This window comes from Chelon labrosus (genome assembly GCF_963514085.1).
Source record: "Chelon labrosus genome assembly, chromosome: 15".
Taxonomy (NCBI): domain Eukaryota; kingdom Metazoa; phylum Chordata; class Actinopteri; order Mugiliformes; family Mugilidae; genus Chelon; species Chelon labrosus.
This window is the reverse complement of record NC_140348.1, coordinates 9482992-9499848: the sequence shown is the minus strand read 5'-3', so window position 1 is coordinate 9499848 and position 16857 is coordinate 9482992. Positions and strand designations below refer to the sequence as shown.

Below are 16857 nucleotides of genomic sequence, written 5' to 3'. Positions count from 1 at the left end.
AGCCCGAGCTGCTCGCTGTATGATGGTCTCCCATTCAGCTTTAAGACTTAAATCAATTAGTGGATGACAGGAAGCAAAAGAGACAGATCATAAAAAGGCCAGAGAGGAAGAAACTTGACGAGGGGGTGTAATTATTGCCTCCATAGTTTCTTCGTCTCCCCACCCAGTAGTTAGAAGTGATTGCGTCAACTGTAATTGTTCTTCTCGGTTCTTTCTGGCGGTTTCTCTACATCGAGCTAGTTTTATCAATTCTCTGCAGCCGTTTCTTGGTTTTCAGTGATATATAAACTGATATCAGCAGGGGAACATAATATGGAGTTTGAGATGCAGAATAATCCCTCTGCGTTTATTCCCAGCAGCACTGAGCCATTTCTGATTGGACTGAAACTGCTGCTTTTTCCGAGTTGGCAAAAAGAAATTCAGCGCAGTGACAGAAATTTAGAAATGTTTTATGAAGAAAATCTAGAAACTTACAGAAAACCATTGGCAGCCAGTTAACCTGCGCACGACTGCTTATAATAAAAACATAGATACGGTATAGTGTGTGTGCAGGAGATGCATTAACATCGCTGTGCTCTGAGTGAGTATATTCCCTTGGCTGAGCAGCAATAAGGTCCGATTACTAGCCAGTCGTAAACTAACGCGTTTCACTCCTTCTCCGCCTCGTACAGAATTAAAGGCGAGTGGCCTGTAAGGCTTTTAACACACACACTACACACAGGGACCATGCTGCCGTCTTTTGTCACTAAGTGGCAGAATGGCTTTAGTACAATCAGGCAATTAGACTCACACTATTCCACTTCACTCTTTGGAGCAACTTTGCTCCATGCTCTCACTCATTCCTCTGTATTTTTTCCTCCCTTGCCACATCGACCATTCCCAACCGTGCCTACCGTCTCCACTGTTCCTCCCTCACGCTGCCTAAAAGCTCTGGATACCCAGGGAATGATGCTTCTTGCTTCTCCTCAATGTCATAAACACATTTGTAGCTGTAGACGAGTCTGTGAAGCGCCCGGCCTCACCGCTTCCTTCTTAATGACTACCTTCATCCTGATAGCCTTGTCATCATTGTACTCTGCTTGCCTACTTAAAAGCTTTTCAGAGTTTTGGACCTGCTTCACTCGGTGAAGATGATGGGACGGAGGAGTTGGGCTGATGCCCTACAGTGACCCCCAATAAACGGCTTGGAGGGGGGAGTTAGGAGGGCAAAAACAGCCCATGGTGCAGTTTTGCCCAGGTCACATCAGACCTACGCCAGATTTAGGGTTCTGCACGGGATCTACGACATGGCCTTACATGCACCTCCCCAGAAATGTGACTGGTTGAAATCCATTTCCTTGTCCACATCTCTCAGTGCACCTTTCCTCGGTCTTCTCCAAAACATCTCACACATCTTCACGTTGCAGTAATTTGAGGAAAGAATCATTTTTTTTAACATTTATTAACTCCAACTCCAACATGAGCTGCTCGGTTCCTGTTGCCGCACACAGAAAAACTCAACACATGTAGCTGACAAAGCTCCGTCCAGCGTTTTGGCTACGTAATAACGTTGCCTTCAAATGTTGATCATTGCTTTTATTTGATTATTAGGCGTTAAACTGTGAACAGTAATAAGCTTGTTTTCTATTTCTTTAGAGGTGAAATATCCACTTTTTGCTTCATCTTTATAAAATTAAAACCCGATAATACACATAAATGTAACAGCGATAGGGGGCAGAATAAAAGCAAAGACGTATATTATAGCTTCAAAATGGTGTAACCGTAGTTCACGTTTAAATAGTAATAAAGACGGGAGAAGCAAGTAACGTATCTGTTCATTAACATGCATGTTAGTCAGACATCCCTGTTTAAAGATTCAGAGGGATAATCACTCAGCATGTCAGGGAGAGATGAAGGCCAGACACATGTCACTTTTCAGTCTGCAGTGGTTCATATACATATACATCAGTCTGTCTGTGGAGACTAGTTACGTATATGAAAAAAGAGCTGCTGTAACTGACCCACTTGGTAAATTAGGCCAAGCCGGCTCATTTTCAGGCTGTCCCACCAAAAGTTGTAAGTAGCATAATGTCTAATCTGATACGGGCAAAGCCACAAATGTAGCTGTGGATGAAGGAAGGAGCAGCTGAGATGTGATGATGAACCTGCACTGACTTGAAAAAGCACAAATTCCTTCACTTGACGTTTAAGAAATTTTGATCATTCGAATGACAGACTGACATGCACATCATATTCAGTTTGCTCTTACTGGACTAGTTTGACTCTCTGAACACAAACCCTCCTGTCACTTTCTACAGTAAAAGGTGGACATTGTGATATTCCCAACTTGTTCATATCCAAGTATTTAATAATGTGTAAAAGTAGGTGTGTTTCTCCTTACGACCAGAAACAAGGGGTTGTCTTTCAAGCATGCACCTCAACCTATGTCCCATACGCCTTTTAATCACATGTGCCCCATTCAAGAGAAAAGCCGATTATTATAATATCAACATACCGTATATGGAATGACGGTGGAACAGAGGTGTGCATGTAAACGTCCTGATTGTTAGAGAGGAGGATGGAAAGTGGATGGGAGCAACGTCTTCATCTAAATCCCCCTTTCTGAGAATTTTTGATCTCCTATGCTTCTTGGCCCTCTCCATCCTTCCTCCAGTCATCTAGCTGCTACATATTCATGTCCCTGGGCTCAACACAAAGCCATTGAGCTGTAATATATGAACTGTGTTAAATAAGTGAAGTAGTAGGAGGCCAGCTTCAGACCAGCATACTCAGCGGTGAAATGTGGGCAAGAAATTTCCCGACGTAAATGTTGGGCAGGATAAATAAATCAAAGAATGCGGCGGCAGAACGTCTCCAGCATCACCGGGGTGTGACAACTGGACGAGGGCTACTGGGAGTTGTAATGGACTAAATACATCAGCAGGTCCCTTGTTAGTTGTTTCTTTTTCCTTTTTGGCAGATTTGAATTACTTTGGTATTATAATTTAAAAGGTAGAAGAGTGCGAAGCAGTGAAATGGGAAGTGTGTGTAGGGAGCAAAATGCTTCAGATGATTTAAAATTTATTTAAAGTGGTTACAAAAAGTTTTTTTTTGTAAATATGTAATTCACGGAACTGTCTTCACGGTGAGCAGATTTTACTTCACTTTCGAGATTAACAATTAAAAACGCAGCAGGTCATGATTAGTACAGTTTGAAACTGAAAAATCAGTATAGATTGTTCTGTTTGTACTTTTGCTTTATTTTAGCTTTTGGTTTTACGCAGCGATAACGTTCAGTCCATTAAAAACATGGAGATGCATCTAGGTGTGAAACAAGGTCTGACCTGAAAATCATGGCTTCCATCACTTGTTGGTAAAATGAGCGATAGAAGAGTGTGAGTAGTGTATCTATATCCATTTTCATGAATGCTAGTCAATGTCAATCTAATATTAATGACTTGTATTTCATCGGAGCCTTTGTAGACTGCAACCAATCTTATCTGATAGCTCTAATCCCACATGCTGTGGAACACACAACCCAAACAGAAGAATATATAATACTAAATCTGAATCTCAAAAGATATCAGCTAAAAACACACTCACTTACCAGTTCATTAGGTACACTAGTGAAAAAAAGCACTAAAACTTATCTTCATGAAGGTTATGGTATTCAGTATCAGAGCGGTCGATTCATCTGTGTTTTCAAGTTTGAGCCTGTGGTTTGTAGTACTATTGAACAGTATTGTGTTGTACCGACACATGTTTCTATTATTTTGACAACCTCATTTTAGTCAGTGGACTAGGCTAAATAACAGAAACACTTTTGTGTTTGATTTATTACAGTTTAACAGCAAAATAAATTACATCATGCAAAATGATCTTACACTGAATCACCACCTTGCTTACGCAGTTTTAACATGAACTGGCCATTAGAACAGTCATGAAGCTAAGATTTGGTGCTGGACTGTTCTATTAGAATGAACCGGTCTTCACTAGTGTATCTAATGTTTTGACAAGTGAGTGTACATCGATCAGCCATAACATTTTGACCACCTTCCTAATATTGTGTAGGTCTCCCTTGTGCCTCCAAAACAGTCGTGACTCATCAGAGAATGGACATGGGCCTTCTGAGGGTGTCCTGTGGTGTCTGGTAACAGAATGTTGTTAGTGGGGGCCTTTGGGTCCTATGGGTTGAGAGGAGGGGCCTCTGTGGATCATCCCACAGATACTTGATCAGTTTGGGATCTAGTGAATTTGGAGGCCAGGTCAACACCTTGTCCTGTTTTTCATGTTTTCTGAGTTGTTTCTAAAGTGTTTTTGTGTGTGTGTCTGTGTCAGGCTGCATCCTGCTGGGGATGGCTACTGCCATCAAGGTGCGTCATTGCTATGGGGTGGGGGTGCCTGGTCTGGTCTAGGTGGATGCCACATGTCTAAGTAATATCCACATGAATGAATGCCAGGTCCAAAAGTTTCCCAGCAGAACACTGTATTGTCATAAGACGGTCAATGTTATTTACTTCTCCTGTCAGTGGTCATAATGTTGTGGTTGATCGCTGTATATCAGCTGATTTTCACACATAAAGTGGCTCTCACGCTTACAGCTCTAGATCATCCACACGCTCGTATACTCACAGCCAGCATGAATTTGGCGTCCTCCACTTTGTCCATCTCCAGCAGCTGGAGGAAGAGGTCTGAAGCCGGTCTGTAGCAGGCGAAGTGGTTGGCTAGTCGCTCTGCCATAGCACTCACTGCAACATGCACACATTAGTAAATGGTCATTTTGCACGTGGTTTCATATTCTGCATTTATGTACACATTATGCATTTTGTGTGTGTGTGTGTCTTACACTTGTCTAAGGCTTGGTCATTGCCGTCTTCCATGACCCTTCTGAAGATGAAGGACATACTGGGGTTTGTGTTTTCTGGACTGGTGTAAATTCCCTCCATCAACTCGATGGCTGAGTCCACATCACCACTGAAGACAGAGGGTGGCAAGAACTGAGATTAGTTCAGCTACTGGAGCTCAAAACTACAACCACTACATATGGAACAAACTTTTGATATAAAAATAACAAGCTGGAATGTTAGGGGGGTGAGAAAATTGACAAAACTGAAACAGGTCATGGCCAGGATTAAACAGCTTAAGTCTAAAATAATCTTTATTCAAGAATCTCATTTGACGGACTCAGATATTAAATTGGTAGAGCGTAGATGGCCTGGTCAGGTTATATATGCGTCATACAATAATTATGCTAGAGGTGTACTTATTCTTATTCATAGAATGATACCATTTCAGACCGTAAAAATAATCAAAGACCCAGCCGGAAGGTACGTTATTACGCATGGTCGTATTCTATCCCTCACATTAAACCTAGTTAGTGTGTATGGCCCAAATGAGGATAACCCCAAGTTTTTTGAGGATCTTTTCCTGACCATGTCCACTTTACGAGGCTCTTATATAATTGGGGGTGACTTCAATTGTGTTCTAAATCCAGCAAAGGACCGATCTACAGGTTGTGATACCTCTAAGACACAAGCTAGAAAATCATTAAAACAGTACATCATGGATTTAAATTTGGTTGAAGTATGGAGGGAACAGAATCCCGACAAAATAGAATACTCTTGTCACTCCAGTATTTGCAAATCCCGCTCTCGTATTGACTATTTTCTTGTCTCAAGAGGGCTCTTATCTAAGATTAAAAGCTGTTGGTACGATAGCATTGTAATTAGTGATCATGCTGCTATTTCACTTAGTATTCATATAGAAAAATTCATCCATAGTCCCCCTAATTGGAGATTACAGGTTAGATGGCTACAGAATCCCGACTTTGTTAAATATGTAGGAACTAAAATAGATTGTTATTTTGAAATTAACACAGATCAAACCAGTGCTAGCATGAGGTGGGAGGCATTTAAAGCCTACATTAGGGGGGAAATCATTAGCTACACAACCTTTCAAGCCAAACGACAAAGAATAGAAATGGAAAACTTGGAGAAACAAATAAAGTCTCTAGAGACGGATCTAAATGAAAGAGATGACTCAACAAAACAAAGGGAACTATTACTCTTGAGAACTCAATATAATAAATTATCTGCCGATAAAGCCGCTAACAGCTTATTGTGGCTGAAACAATCTTATTACGATCAGGGGGAAAAGGCTGGGAAACTCCTGGCATGGAGAATTAAAAAAATGCAGTCCGATAGATCAATTAACGGTGTAAATAATTCCTCGGGAGACCTAACAGTAGATCCACAGGAAATAAATAACTGTTTTCGAGAATTTTTTGAACATTTATATAGATCAGAATGCACTCAAGCTTCAGAAGAACGAGACCAGTTCCTTTGTCAGTTACAATTTCCAAAACTTGCAGAGGATGTAAAAGATGAGTTAGATAGTGGTCTAACAGTTGAAGAGCTATCACAGGCTATCCAGAACATTAATAGCGGTAAAGTACCAGGTTCGGACGGCCTACCAATAGAATTTTATAAAACATTTCAGCAAAAATTACTTATCCCACTCTTAAATATGTACAATGAGTCATATCAAAATGAAACTCTCCCATCCTCTTTGAGACTAGCAATTATAACTCTGATCTTGAAACCAGGTAAATCATCTACGGAGTGCTCCTCATATAGACCAATAAGCCTACTTGGAGCGGATACAAAAATCCTTTGCAAAGCCCTAGCGATGAGACTGGACCCTCATATTCCACAATTAATTCATAATGATCAAAACGGTTTTGTACAGCAACGCCAAGGATTTCACAATATACGTAGAGTTCTCAACATACTTCATGAAAAATTTGATACTGAGGATACGGCGGTGCTGTCACTGGATGCTCGGCAGGCCTTTGATCGAATAGAATGGCCATACTTATTAAATGTCCTGTCTAGATTCGGATTTGGAAATAACTTTCTGAAATGGATTCGAATTCTGTATACAAATCCAACAGCTAGTGTATTAACAAATGGTACAGTTTCTAAACCAGTAACCTTGGAGAGATCCACTCGCCAGGGATGTCCTCTGTCGCCGATGTTGTTCATACTGGCCATAGAGCCTCTGGCTATGGCAATAAGAACACAGACAGGTCTGTCGGGCATCCAGATTGGGGAGCAGGAACATCGAATTTCTTTATACGCTGATGATGTAATAATTTTTTTAACAAATCTATCTGTTAGTATCCCAAACTTAATGCAACAGATTGAAAGATTTGGGCGATTTTCTGGTTACATTATTAACAACTCAAAATCCTCAATATTATTTTTGAATAAGGAAGAAAGACTGAAACCAGTCATAAATACCACCTTTATAAATGCAAAGAAAGGATTCACTTACCTTGGTATAAAAATTACCCCTGAAATTCATAAAATTGTCCCAACAAACTATGACCCATTAATAGATGAGGTAAAGGAGACATTGGATCGATGGATGACACTACCCATATCAATGATTGGCCGTATAAACATGATTAAAATGACCATTTTACCTAAATTTTTATACCTTTTTCAATCACTTCCTCTCCCGCTTCCAAAAGGATTCTTTGAAAAGCTCAATAGTATTTTTAGTAGATTCATTTGGAATGATAAAAAACCCAGACTAAGACTTGGGCTGCTATACCTGCCTTATGACAGGGGAGGGCTAAGACTTGCAAATCTAAAACTATATTATTGGTCTGCTCAATTACGCTCTGCAATGTTTTACTTTTCAACAGAGACTTCTCCATCCTGGGTGAATATTGAGCAAGCATCAATACTAAATCTTTCACTTAAACTATATTTATATTCTGCAGACCCAAAACAGTTGAAAAAAACAACAGAAAACCCTTTTCTTAAAAACACTATTGACGTCTGGTATAAAGCACATCAGTATATTAAAGACACACCTCCTATATCCCGCTTCTCCCCCATATGGGGTAATACATATTTCAAGGCAGGAAGAGCGGATGGTGGTTTTAAAATCTGGTCTGATAAAGGTGTATGTAAAATAGAGGACCTTTACATGAATGGCAACCTTCTCACATTTGATCAGCTATGTCAGATCTATAACATTCCAAGAAAACATTTTTTTAAATATTTACAATTAAAACATTTCATACAGTCAAACTATAAGCAAATATTTGAACCACCACCACTCTCACATTTTGAAAATCTTATTCTTTCAAATTTAAATGGGCGGAGACAGATTTCCCTATTCTATATGACTTTAATGTCATTTGATAAGGAGTTCACTTTGGACAAACTAGCGGCATGGAGACGAGATCTTCAAGAAGATATATGTACAGCTGATTGGGAAATTGCATGCTTAAAAGCTCAAAAACAATCAATCAATACAAGAATGAAATTATTACAGCACAAATGGTTAATGAGAACCTACATTACACCAGTCAAATTGAATCGTTGGTGCCCTGACATTCCGGACACTTGTATTAAATGTTTAGAAGGGAAGGGCACACTATACCATTGCATGTGGGAGTGTCCAAAGTTAAATAAATACTGGAAAACTGTTGTTGAGAAGATATCTGAGGTTGTTGGAGTGAAGGTCCCCCACCAAGCAAAGTTGTGTATACTAGGCATATATCCAGACAACCTTATTGTTAACTCAAGACAATCAATTCTGATTGACTTTGGTCTTCTGCAGGCCAGAAGACTTATTGCTTTATCTTGGAAAAAAATGGATATACCTTTGATAAATGTGTGGGTGAAAGAGATGGCATCTTGTGTTGTACTGGAGAGGTTGACTTATATAACTAGAGGAAAGGCAGAAGAATTTGAAAAGGTGTGGAGACCGTTACTGGAGTTTCTTAGTAATAAACGTGCACAACTTTGATATTGTTGTGAGGAGCTGAGTGCTTTGTGGTGTCTTTGTTATACCATTATTTTCTTGTTTCATTATTTTATTTGTTTGTTGTCATTTTAGTTTTGTTTAATATGTACACTGTCTTTGTCAGTGTTATTGTGTGTTTGTATGTGTTTAATATGCTTAAAAATCAATAAACTATTGTTGGAAAAAAAAAAAAAACTACAACCAATAACCTGTACATGTGTATTCTTCAGACAGTTGTATTACATTCAGTGAGAAGTTTTTCTGAACCAAAGGTGATGCGTGTTTCATGCTAGGCTTAGACAAAGACATTTCAGGATTAAAGGAATTAAGGAATTAAAGGAATAAAGTGTCTCCCACACATAGTTTTTAGGTTTGGAAAATGTTCAGAATTGAATATAAAGATGATATTCGTTCCATTTGTGTCCTTCACACCCTCCTGCTGCGTGCAGACTAACTCATTCTTCCGCTAATACTGTGAAATGTTATTTTTTTTTCTGCTGAGGTTGCCACAACCAAACAAAGCCTGCACACCAAAAGCACTACAAATCTAAAAAAACTCAATCTGGCAACCCGGCCTCTCCACTAACACTTCACGCTCCCTGCTCCCTCCCCACCGTCACCAGTCGTAATGAATATTTAACTCACACGGTGTGTGTGCATCACTGTGTATGTATATGTGTGAGCATCCAGAGGTGGGGGAACATATCTACGCCGATTGTTGCGACTGGGACCGTCTGAATAATTCAGCGATGGGCCCCTCTAAATGTGCTGCTCTGCTTTCGGGGCCTGCTTGCTTTCCCGCAGCAGCTCTTAACCAGTCAGCTTGACTCAGATACGCCGCGGAAGCACGTGTCAGAGAGGCTCAGAGCGGCGCTACCGGAGGTCAGGGTTCAAGCTGACAGGCCTGCGCTGCGATGGCCAATCGGGCGTGAGATTCTTCACTTCCTGCTGTCCCTCCGAGTTGGCACGGGGACGCTGGTGTTCGAGCCGGGGGACGGCGCTAATGCGGCAAGCGGCACAATGAAACTTTGATGCACAGTGTGTTTTTTTATTTTGATCTCTCTTGTTTGAGAGGCGACAAAGCAGCGGTGGAGGATGGGTGTTTTCATGACATTAAAAGGAATCCATGAATAATCCGAGTACGCCTGTGTTGCCTATTTGTACTTGGCGCTCCGCTCGCTCTGTAAGCTTTTACTTTAAGAGCGTGTCAGCCTGGCTCTTGTCTCACACTGCTGCTGGTGCTGCATTAAACTGCTTATGTCTGTTTAACAGTGTTTACACGATGGCATGAAACATTCACACTGGTGTTGAAATAATATTTTGCTCATGCAGCCTGTAGTCCTGCTGATCTTTAGTGATTGGTGCTCCGTAAAGATGACAACAGACAACCTTCTCAAAACATCAGATATGCCCAAATATTACAGAAATCTTAAAAGACCTAAAACTAAAAACAGTTCTCACAAGCTCACTGGTAAATGTCCACGTATAGACTCACTTTTTGATGTGTGCCAGTGCTATGTTGTTGGCAAACACCATGCTGGACAGATTAAGGCTGGTGCCCAGGTTCTTCACTATCGTCTCCACTTCCTGGATCCCCGACACATCGCCTTGGTTACCCAAGCCCTGGATGAGTCTGGTGACGGAGAGATGCGAGGGCACTTGGTCCAACTGAATCATTGACTTCAGTTTCTCCAGAGCATCTGAGGAGGCGTACAGGAAGCGGGTGAGCGCGTGTATAAGCGTGTGCGTTTTTAAGTGTGCATGTCCGGTCCTCACCTCTGGCCTGGCCTTTCTTGCTGTACGTGATGATGAGCAAACTGGTGGCAATGTCACTGAGCATGAAGCCTGGCACACGGGACTCAGCACTGAAAAAGATACGGAAGTTTGTCATTATGTGCAGGACCACGAATAAAAGTACAGAAATGTTTTATTAAATTTATAGGATTTGCTTTTTTTTTTTTAGGTATTTAATTCATTAAATTAGGTCAAAAACAGACATTCCCATGTAGTAATTTTCATCTGGATGGTTTTTTTTTTTTTACTGGGCTGTTCTACCATGAAACTGTCAGATAATCTACTCAACTGATGGACAATAAGAATTCTGTTTTTGCACATGCAGCCTGTCAACTAGAGGAAGTCTTTATTTATAAGAGGTGTTGTGTGCCACATAATCCCACGTGGGATGGGCTGTTCCTATAGACATCATAAAAGATTTTATCCATATCCGAGAGACGACATAAGACAGGGCATTATTTCTAACTTTAAAGCTTATGGCGCACCACTAAAAGCCAACTCTTGGTAATCTGTGATGACTGCGTAACCGTATGTGTGGCGTCTTAGGCTTTGAATTCTTGAATACTAACCCATTATGAGGCATCACATTTAGAAAAGCATTAAACTCAGCAGAGACAGTGGGGATAAACACATGAGCTGAAAGATATAAGACAGACCAGACAATGGGAACAAATCTGATTGACGGCAAGTCTGAGCCTCTAGTAAAGCGCCTGCTGTGACCTGAAAATAATACAGACATCAAGCAGTTGATTGATGTCGCCGTATATATGTGGTGTTCCTTCCTGCTGAGTTCCCCACGCGTGGGTTCTGTATATCCATGTGTGGTATTATGTGGGAGGGTGAGGATGGAACGGGCTCAACGCCGCAGTATTGAGGCCTCTGGGAGCTGCTCCCGCTCTTCATCACTTCCTCCTTCGCTCGCTCCGTCTGTCTATCTGCTGTCCTTTTCAGCCCTCCTCCTTTTCATTTCTTTGCCACTAAAACCTCAATCAAGCTTGCCTCCTGCCTTTTTTTTTTTATTATTTATTTATTATTATAGCCCTGCAACCAGATTAATCCGCCCGCTCAATTGAGCATCAGGCTGGCAATCCTTATCGCCGCGGCGACACCAGGCCAAGCAGCATCCGGCAGCCGCTGTGACAGGGTCACTGTGAAGATTGGAGCAGTAACAGGGTCGCCGACGGATTGCCGTGGAGACCGAGCAGTGGGGGTGTGGGGTCAGAATTATTCTTATCAGGTGGGAGAAAATCTCTAGAAGCTGCCTCTCACTTGCCTTGTTCCCCATCACACACACACTCTCACCTTCTCCTTCTAGGGGTGTAGCACTTCAGCCAATGAATCCACCTCTTCCTCTCTCACATCATCATCATCCTCCTCTCCCCAATCCCTTAATCTCACCATAAGCACCCCGCTGCTCAATTCTGTACAGATTACCCAAAAACAAACACACACCAACACGCACCGAGAATTAATGCCTATAGCGTCTTCATTATCCCTGTACGTGATTAAATCTAGCCCTCCTCCCCTCGTTCACTCTTCTTTTCCCATTTAGCTCTTTTTATCTCCATCCCTTCCTTCCCATTTCCATCTTTCCCCGAGTCTCCGCTCAGCTCATTTCACTTTTCATTAAGAGTGCAGATAAACTAAGCTTTTATCCAGGCAGGGAAGCCATAAACCAATTCAAACACAGACTGGAGATGGGTTATCACTCGTGCTGCCTTGTGCTTGTTGAAACACCGGCCTCAAATTGATATGATTATTTCTCATAATATAAGAGAGCGAACCCATGTAGAGAGCTGAAAACAAGGCAAAGACTGATAGTGTAATAGATGTTTTTACATGTTTTTTTTTTTTTTTCTTTCTGTACAAATTACTGACTTCTTTCAGTGTATGTCATTATGTTATTATCTTAACTCTGTGTATTCCTCTGCGGAAAGAAAGCGATATAAAAAAGGGACAAAAGGAGAGAAAGGGAAAAGCTAGAGGGGAGATTACCTAAAAAGACAAACAGGAGAGAAAATCAGCTGTGTGCCAAGCTCAGATCTCTAATACCCCTGTCTGTCTATCCATTTGTCTCCAGGCAAGCCCCGATATGGCCCCAGTAACACAACAACACATGATACATTACTAATTGGAAGAAGATTGATGTTTCTGCACAAACTCACCTGCTTCCCAGAAAATTAATCTGTACATGTGAGTGTGTTTCTTGGGGCTTAGTAAGAACCATTGTTCCAATCCAGCAGGGCTGAGTGTGTTAACACACAATCACTTTATAATCCCCACGTCTGCTGAGGAGCTGTAGTTTTAGCCTGAGGTGATCTGTTGCCTCCGACAGGGAATGCAGCAGAGCTTTAACCACACTACATGTTGAATTCTTTTATATCCAAAGATACGCTGCTGTGCTGTTTGTCTGCCCTAAGGGGGAACATTTTACTTGTATTAGCTGCCCCAAATCACAATCTTAACCGGCAAAAATTATTCCAACTTGCATGTATCGTTGACACCTGGTATCGTAACTTTTTCACCCCCGTTTTGTACAGTTTCAGAATGAGATGCAAAGACACCTACATGTCTTTGACTGCCATGGCATCCTCAATGGATCCCTCGGACAACAGGGAGCGGATCACGTGATCATAAGAGGTGGGCCCCAACAGCATCCCCTTTTTATCGAATTCCATCAGCATCCCATATGCTTCTGCAGAAAGAGAGCAGGGGAAGGAGAGAAAAGAAAAAAACACGGGTCAGAGATTGAACAGGATAAAGAAAAGCAGAATTTGAGATTATCCTCATGTTATTGGATTATTGGTGTAATCTGCCTTCACACAGACAGCGACAGTGGTGGGATACAATGTTAATATTTTCATTTCTCCTCCACACAATTGGTGGGACAATCCGTGCTTTTGAAGCAACATCAAGAAAAGATGATATATTTTCAATAAAATAATATTTATATTGATGCTGAATATAATGGGGCAATATTCGTCAGATGAGGTGTTTGTTGGAGGGTCAAACATTTTTCGAATCACCCTCCCGACAATTTCCACAATTCGACAAATTTGGCACCATTTCAAGATGCAAATGTGTTTCATTATCTCAATACCTGGACACTTTTCACATCTCTCCAGTCTCACTGACAGCATGCACTTCATCACACCTTCTAGTGGGACCATTTGGATTAACAATAAACCCAAAAAGTAAGGGCAACTGGACTTCTTGGTTGATAATTGTTATTATCATTCACTGGAGGAAGAAGAAAGAATCACACCATTTCCTCCACTACAGGTGGGTATCTGGTCGTTAACAGACACTAGTCTTACGAGTTTTTGATGAGCAACAAATGCTCCTATTTAAACTCCCCACCAGCCTTTAAGAACTAAAGGAGCTCCTTGGATGATAGCCTTGTTTTTAGCTGTGGTTGGATATACGATGACCAGGACAATGGCTATTTATTTATTAATTTAGTTTTTTTTCCAGTCGGTAACCAACTCTTAGACTCTAAGAGTAATTATTATTTTTTTTTACTGTAGCTTCAAATTCAAGTTTCAGGAGTGAAAATGGAGACTTTACACACCTCCGATGGTTTAAGTATTTCAGACCAGCTTCCTGTGTGTTTAGTTCAGCTCCATGTCATGTAGGACAACAATAATGGGCCCTCCTGCTGCTTACCTCTGACCTTGCCCCTCTTACAGAGCGACAACAGACGGACCTGGTAGTCAGACCCACTTTCGACTGCGGCGGGCGCTGGCTTGCTCTCCTGTGTGGTGGCAGCTTGTTCATACCAGGACTGTAAATGACACACAAAGAAAAGCGGCGCTAAAACTCGGTGTGATGTCTCGATCAAAATACACCTACATCCAGCATTAAAAGCCTGAAAACACGTTCAGCCGTGAGCTGGCAATGAGTTGGTGAGCATACATGACAGTGTAATAACGGCAGGCAGACAGGGGCAGGGTCCCGTAATGCTCGGTCACCCATGTAGCAATCGGGGGAGGGGGTTAAGCTGTATTGGCTAGGGGCAAATTAGGTCTGGCACCCCAGGGGCAAAAGAAAAGTGTGAGTGTTAGAAAGTGTACGCGTGCTGGAGCGGGGGGTGTCAACTCAAGAGCCCCAAGGGTTGCCAAGTTCATCGCTTCAGGCAACAGCAATCACTTCCTGTCTCATCATGCTTCAGGCTGTTGGAGCACACAAACCAAAGTGGAGGAAAAATGCAGCGAGGAGGAACGGAGCAACAGAAGATTTAGAGCAAAACTGCTCTTTATTCATAAAGAAGGAGCCCGTACATGTACTGTGTGCATATGCAGCTAAGCATCAAACGGCCAACCATATGGTGGCATTTAGCTGCTGGCTAAATTAGTCTGGCATTACAGATTTAAAGACAGATCAGGCTGTAATTCCTTTCACCAGCCAGCCTGTCTGATTGACTACACTTCAGATCAGAGCTTCAATCCTGTTTCCTCTGCATGTAATGAACAGAGGCTTAAAGTGGAGCGGAGTGGGGCGGGGGGGGGGGGGGGGGGGCGTATGGAGAGCAGCTGATAAGAGTTTTCAGAGGGGTTTTTTTTGGTGGGAGGGGGGTTAGACTCTAAGATCAGAGGCCACGGTCATTTCTCGCTCTTTGGTTAATCTATTCAGTTAGCAACAGTTTTTATTCTGAAAAAAAAAGAAAAAGAAATTGTAGTGTCATCACAGTCAAAGAGACCGCTCTACATGTTTGGGTATACTCCATACTCTGCAGCACTGAAACACTGACCACATCAATCAATTAGACCTACGCTATCCATGTATACAATATTACTATTATTACTATTACAAAGAGGAAGCTTTGCTTTGAAGTCTCTGGCAATGTGCAGTAATGACCGGACGGTTCAGTCTGGGGGTCGACTTCTGACGAGGAAAGAGCTCACCGGTGGAGCTGCTAGACCGGCCTATTTGCTGCCATCTTGACCAGGACTCCCTGGTAGAAGAGACACTGTGTCTCAATGGGACCTTCCTGGTAAAATAAAGGTTAAATAAAAATAAAAAATAAAAATTACCATCACTGTGTGTATTTACACTAAACTACTTTTTAGTTTTATTTCACTTTCTAGAGAAGATTTCAGTTATATTTTTATGTTTTTATTCCTACAGTACAGTGTGTGTAGTTGTGTATTGTGTACTATTCCTTAATCAATGCCACCTCTATTATCAAGGTTTTCTCCCTTTGTGTTCTTCAATATGCCACCAGGTTCTCTGTAGTAACATTTCCTTCGAGTCGCTAGCACATCTGAGTTTTATTCGTGGAGACAAAGATGACACCCACAAATTTCATTTTGGACGACTAAAGAAAAACTAAATATTACTCACTGATGAACTGATAAATGGCACTGACTTCATAATTAAGGGTACCTCCCGCCAGTTTAATTCAAAATGTAGGGACAGAAAAGTACGAACATTAAGAGTACTGCTTGCTTGTGTGTCATGTTTGACCTCAGGCACCTTTAACCCCCTCCAGATCTCATGGGAATCTCTTTGCATTCAGATTTACCTGCTCTGCTTCTCTTCCCTTCAGGAAGCTCCTGGCAGTTATTCTTCTGAACAACACATCCGTGCATAATGACCATTACTGGGATTTACCTCAGGCACATCAAAGGGCACCTCCTGGTTATTATTCTTCAGGATGTCTGCCAGTAAACGCAGAGTCCTCTCTCTAGGGATGACGTTCTCCTCCTGCATCTTCGTCCAGATGGCTTCTGCTTTCTGCCAGTCGTTTGTGTCCTCTGAAAAACAACCGGAAACAAAGCGGTGGAAATGAACAAAGGTCATGGAAGCCGTGACACTCAGAACTATGTGTCGGTATAGTCAGCTCATCACCCAGCCAGCAGCAGAGAGCAATTTCTGACAAAGCACTCCATGCTGAGAGAAGGCAATCAAAGCACTAATCTGATCAACTGACCGACCCTCAACTATGCTGTAATTTATCAAACACACTAACTAGTGGTGTGTGTGTGTGTGTGTGTGTGTGGGTGTGGGTGTGTGTGTGTGGGTGTGGGTGTGTGTGGTGTGTGTGTGTGTGTGTAGGGAAGTAGATGTAATGGGTTGACAATCAGCTTTAACACTCCAATCACAACTGTTATCTGCTCTGCTCTCCACTGCAGCAATCACACCATGTCTTCTGCTTACTGCTGACCAATCCCACTCTGTCACACACTCAACGCCGCTGTGCATCCAGACGCACGCCCAGAGGTGGGAGGTCACAACAGCAGAGGGGAACTTGTGGTAAGA

At 41.9% G+C, this 16857-nt stretch overlaps 1 protein-coding gene across 1 annotated transcript in view; it reads right to left on the bottom strand.

Annotated features, from left to right (window-relative positions):
* lrpprc (leucine-rich pentatricopeptide repeat containing) overlaps positions 1–16857 on the bottom strand; it is a 56773-nt gene that overhangs the window by 5794 nt on the left and 34122 nt on the right. Inside the window, exons 28-34 of the mRNA XM_084561109.1 lie at positions 16210–16352; positions 14263–14380; positions 13165–13291; positions 10579–10667; positions 10298–10502; positions 4826–4953; positions 4612–4727 (exon numbers count right to left, since the gene is read on the bottom strand). Coding sequence (XP_084417235.1) covers positions 4612–4727; positions 4826–4953; positions 10298–10502; positions 10579–10667; positions 13165–13291; positions 14263–14380; positions 16210–16352 — 926 coding nt within the window. The remainder of the gene's footprint in view (positions 1–4611; positions 4728–4825; positions 4954–10297; positions 10503–10578; positions 10668–13164; positions 13292–14262; positions 14381–16209; positions 16353–16857) is intronic.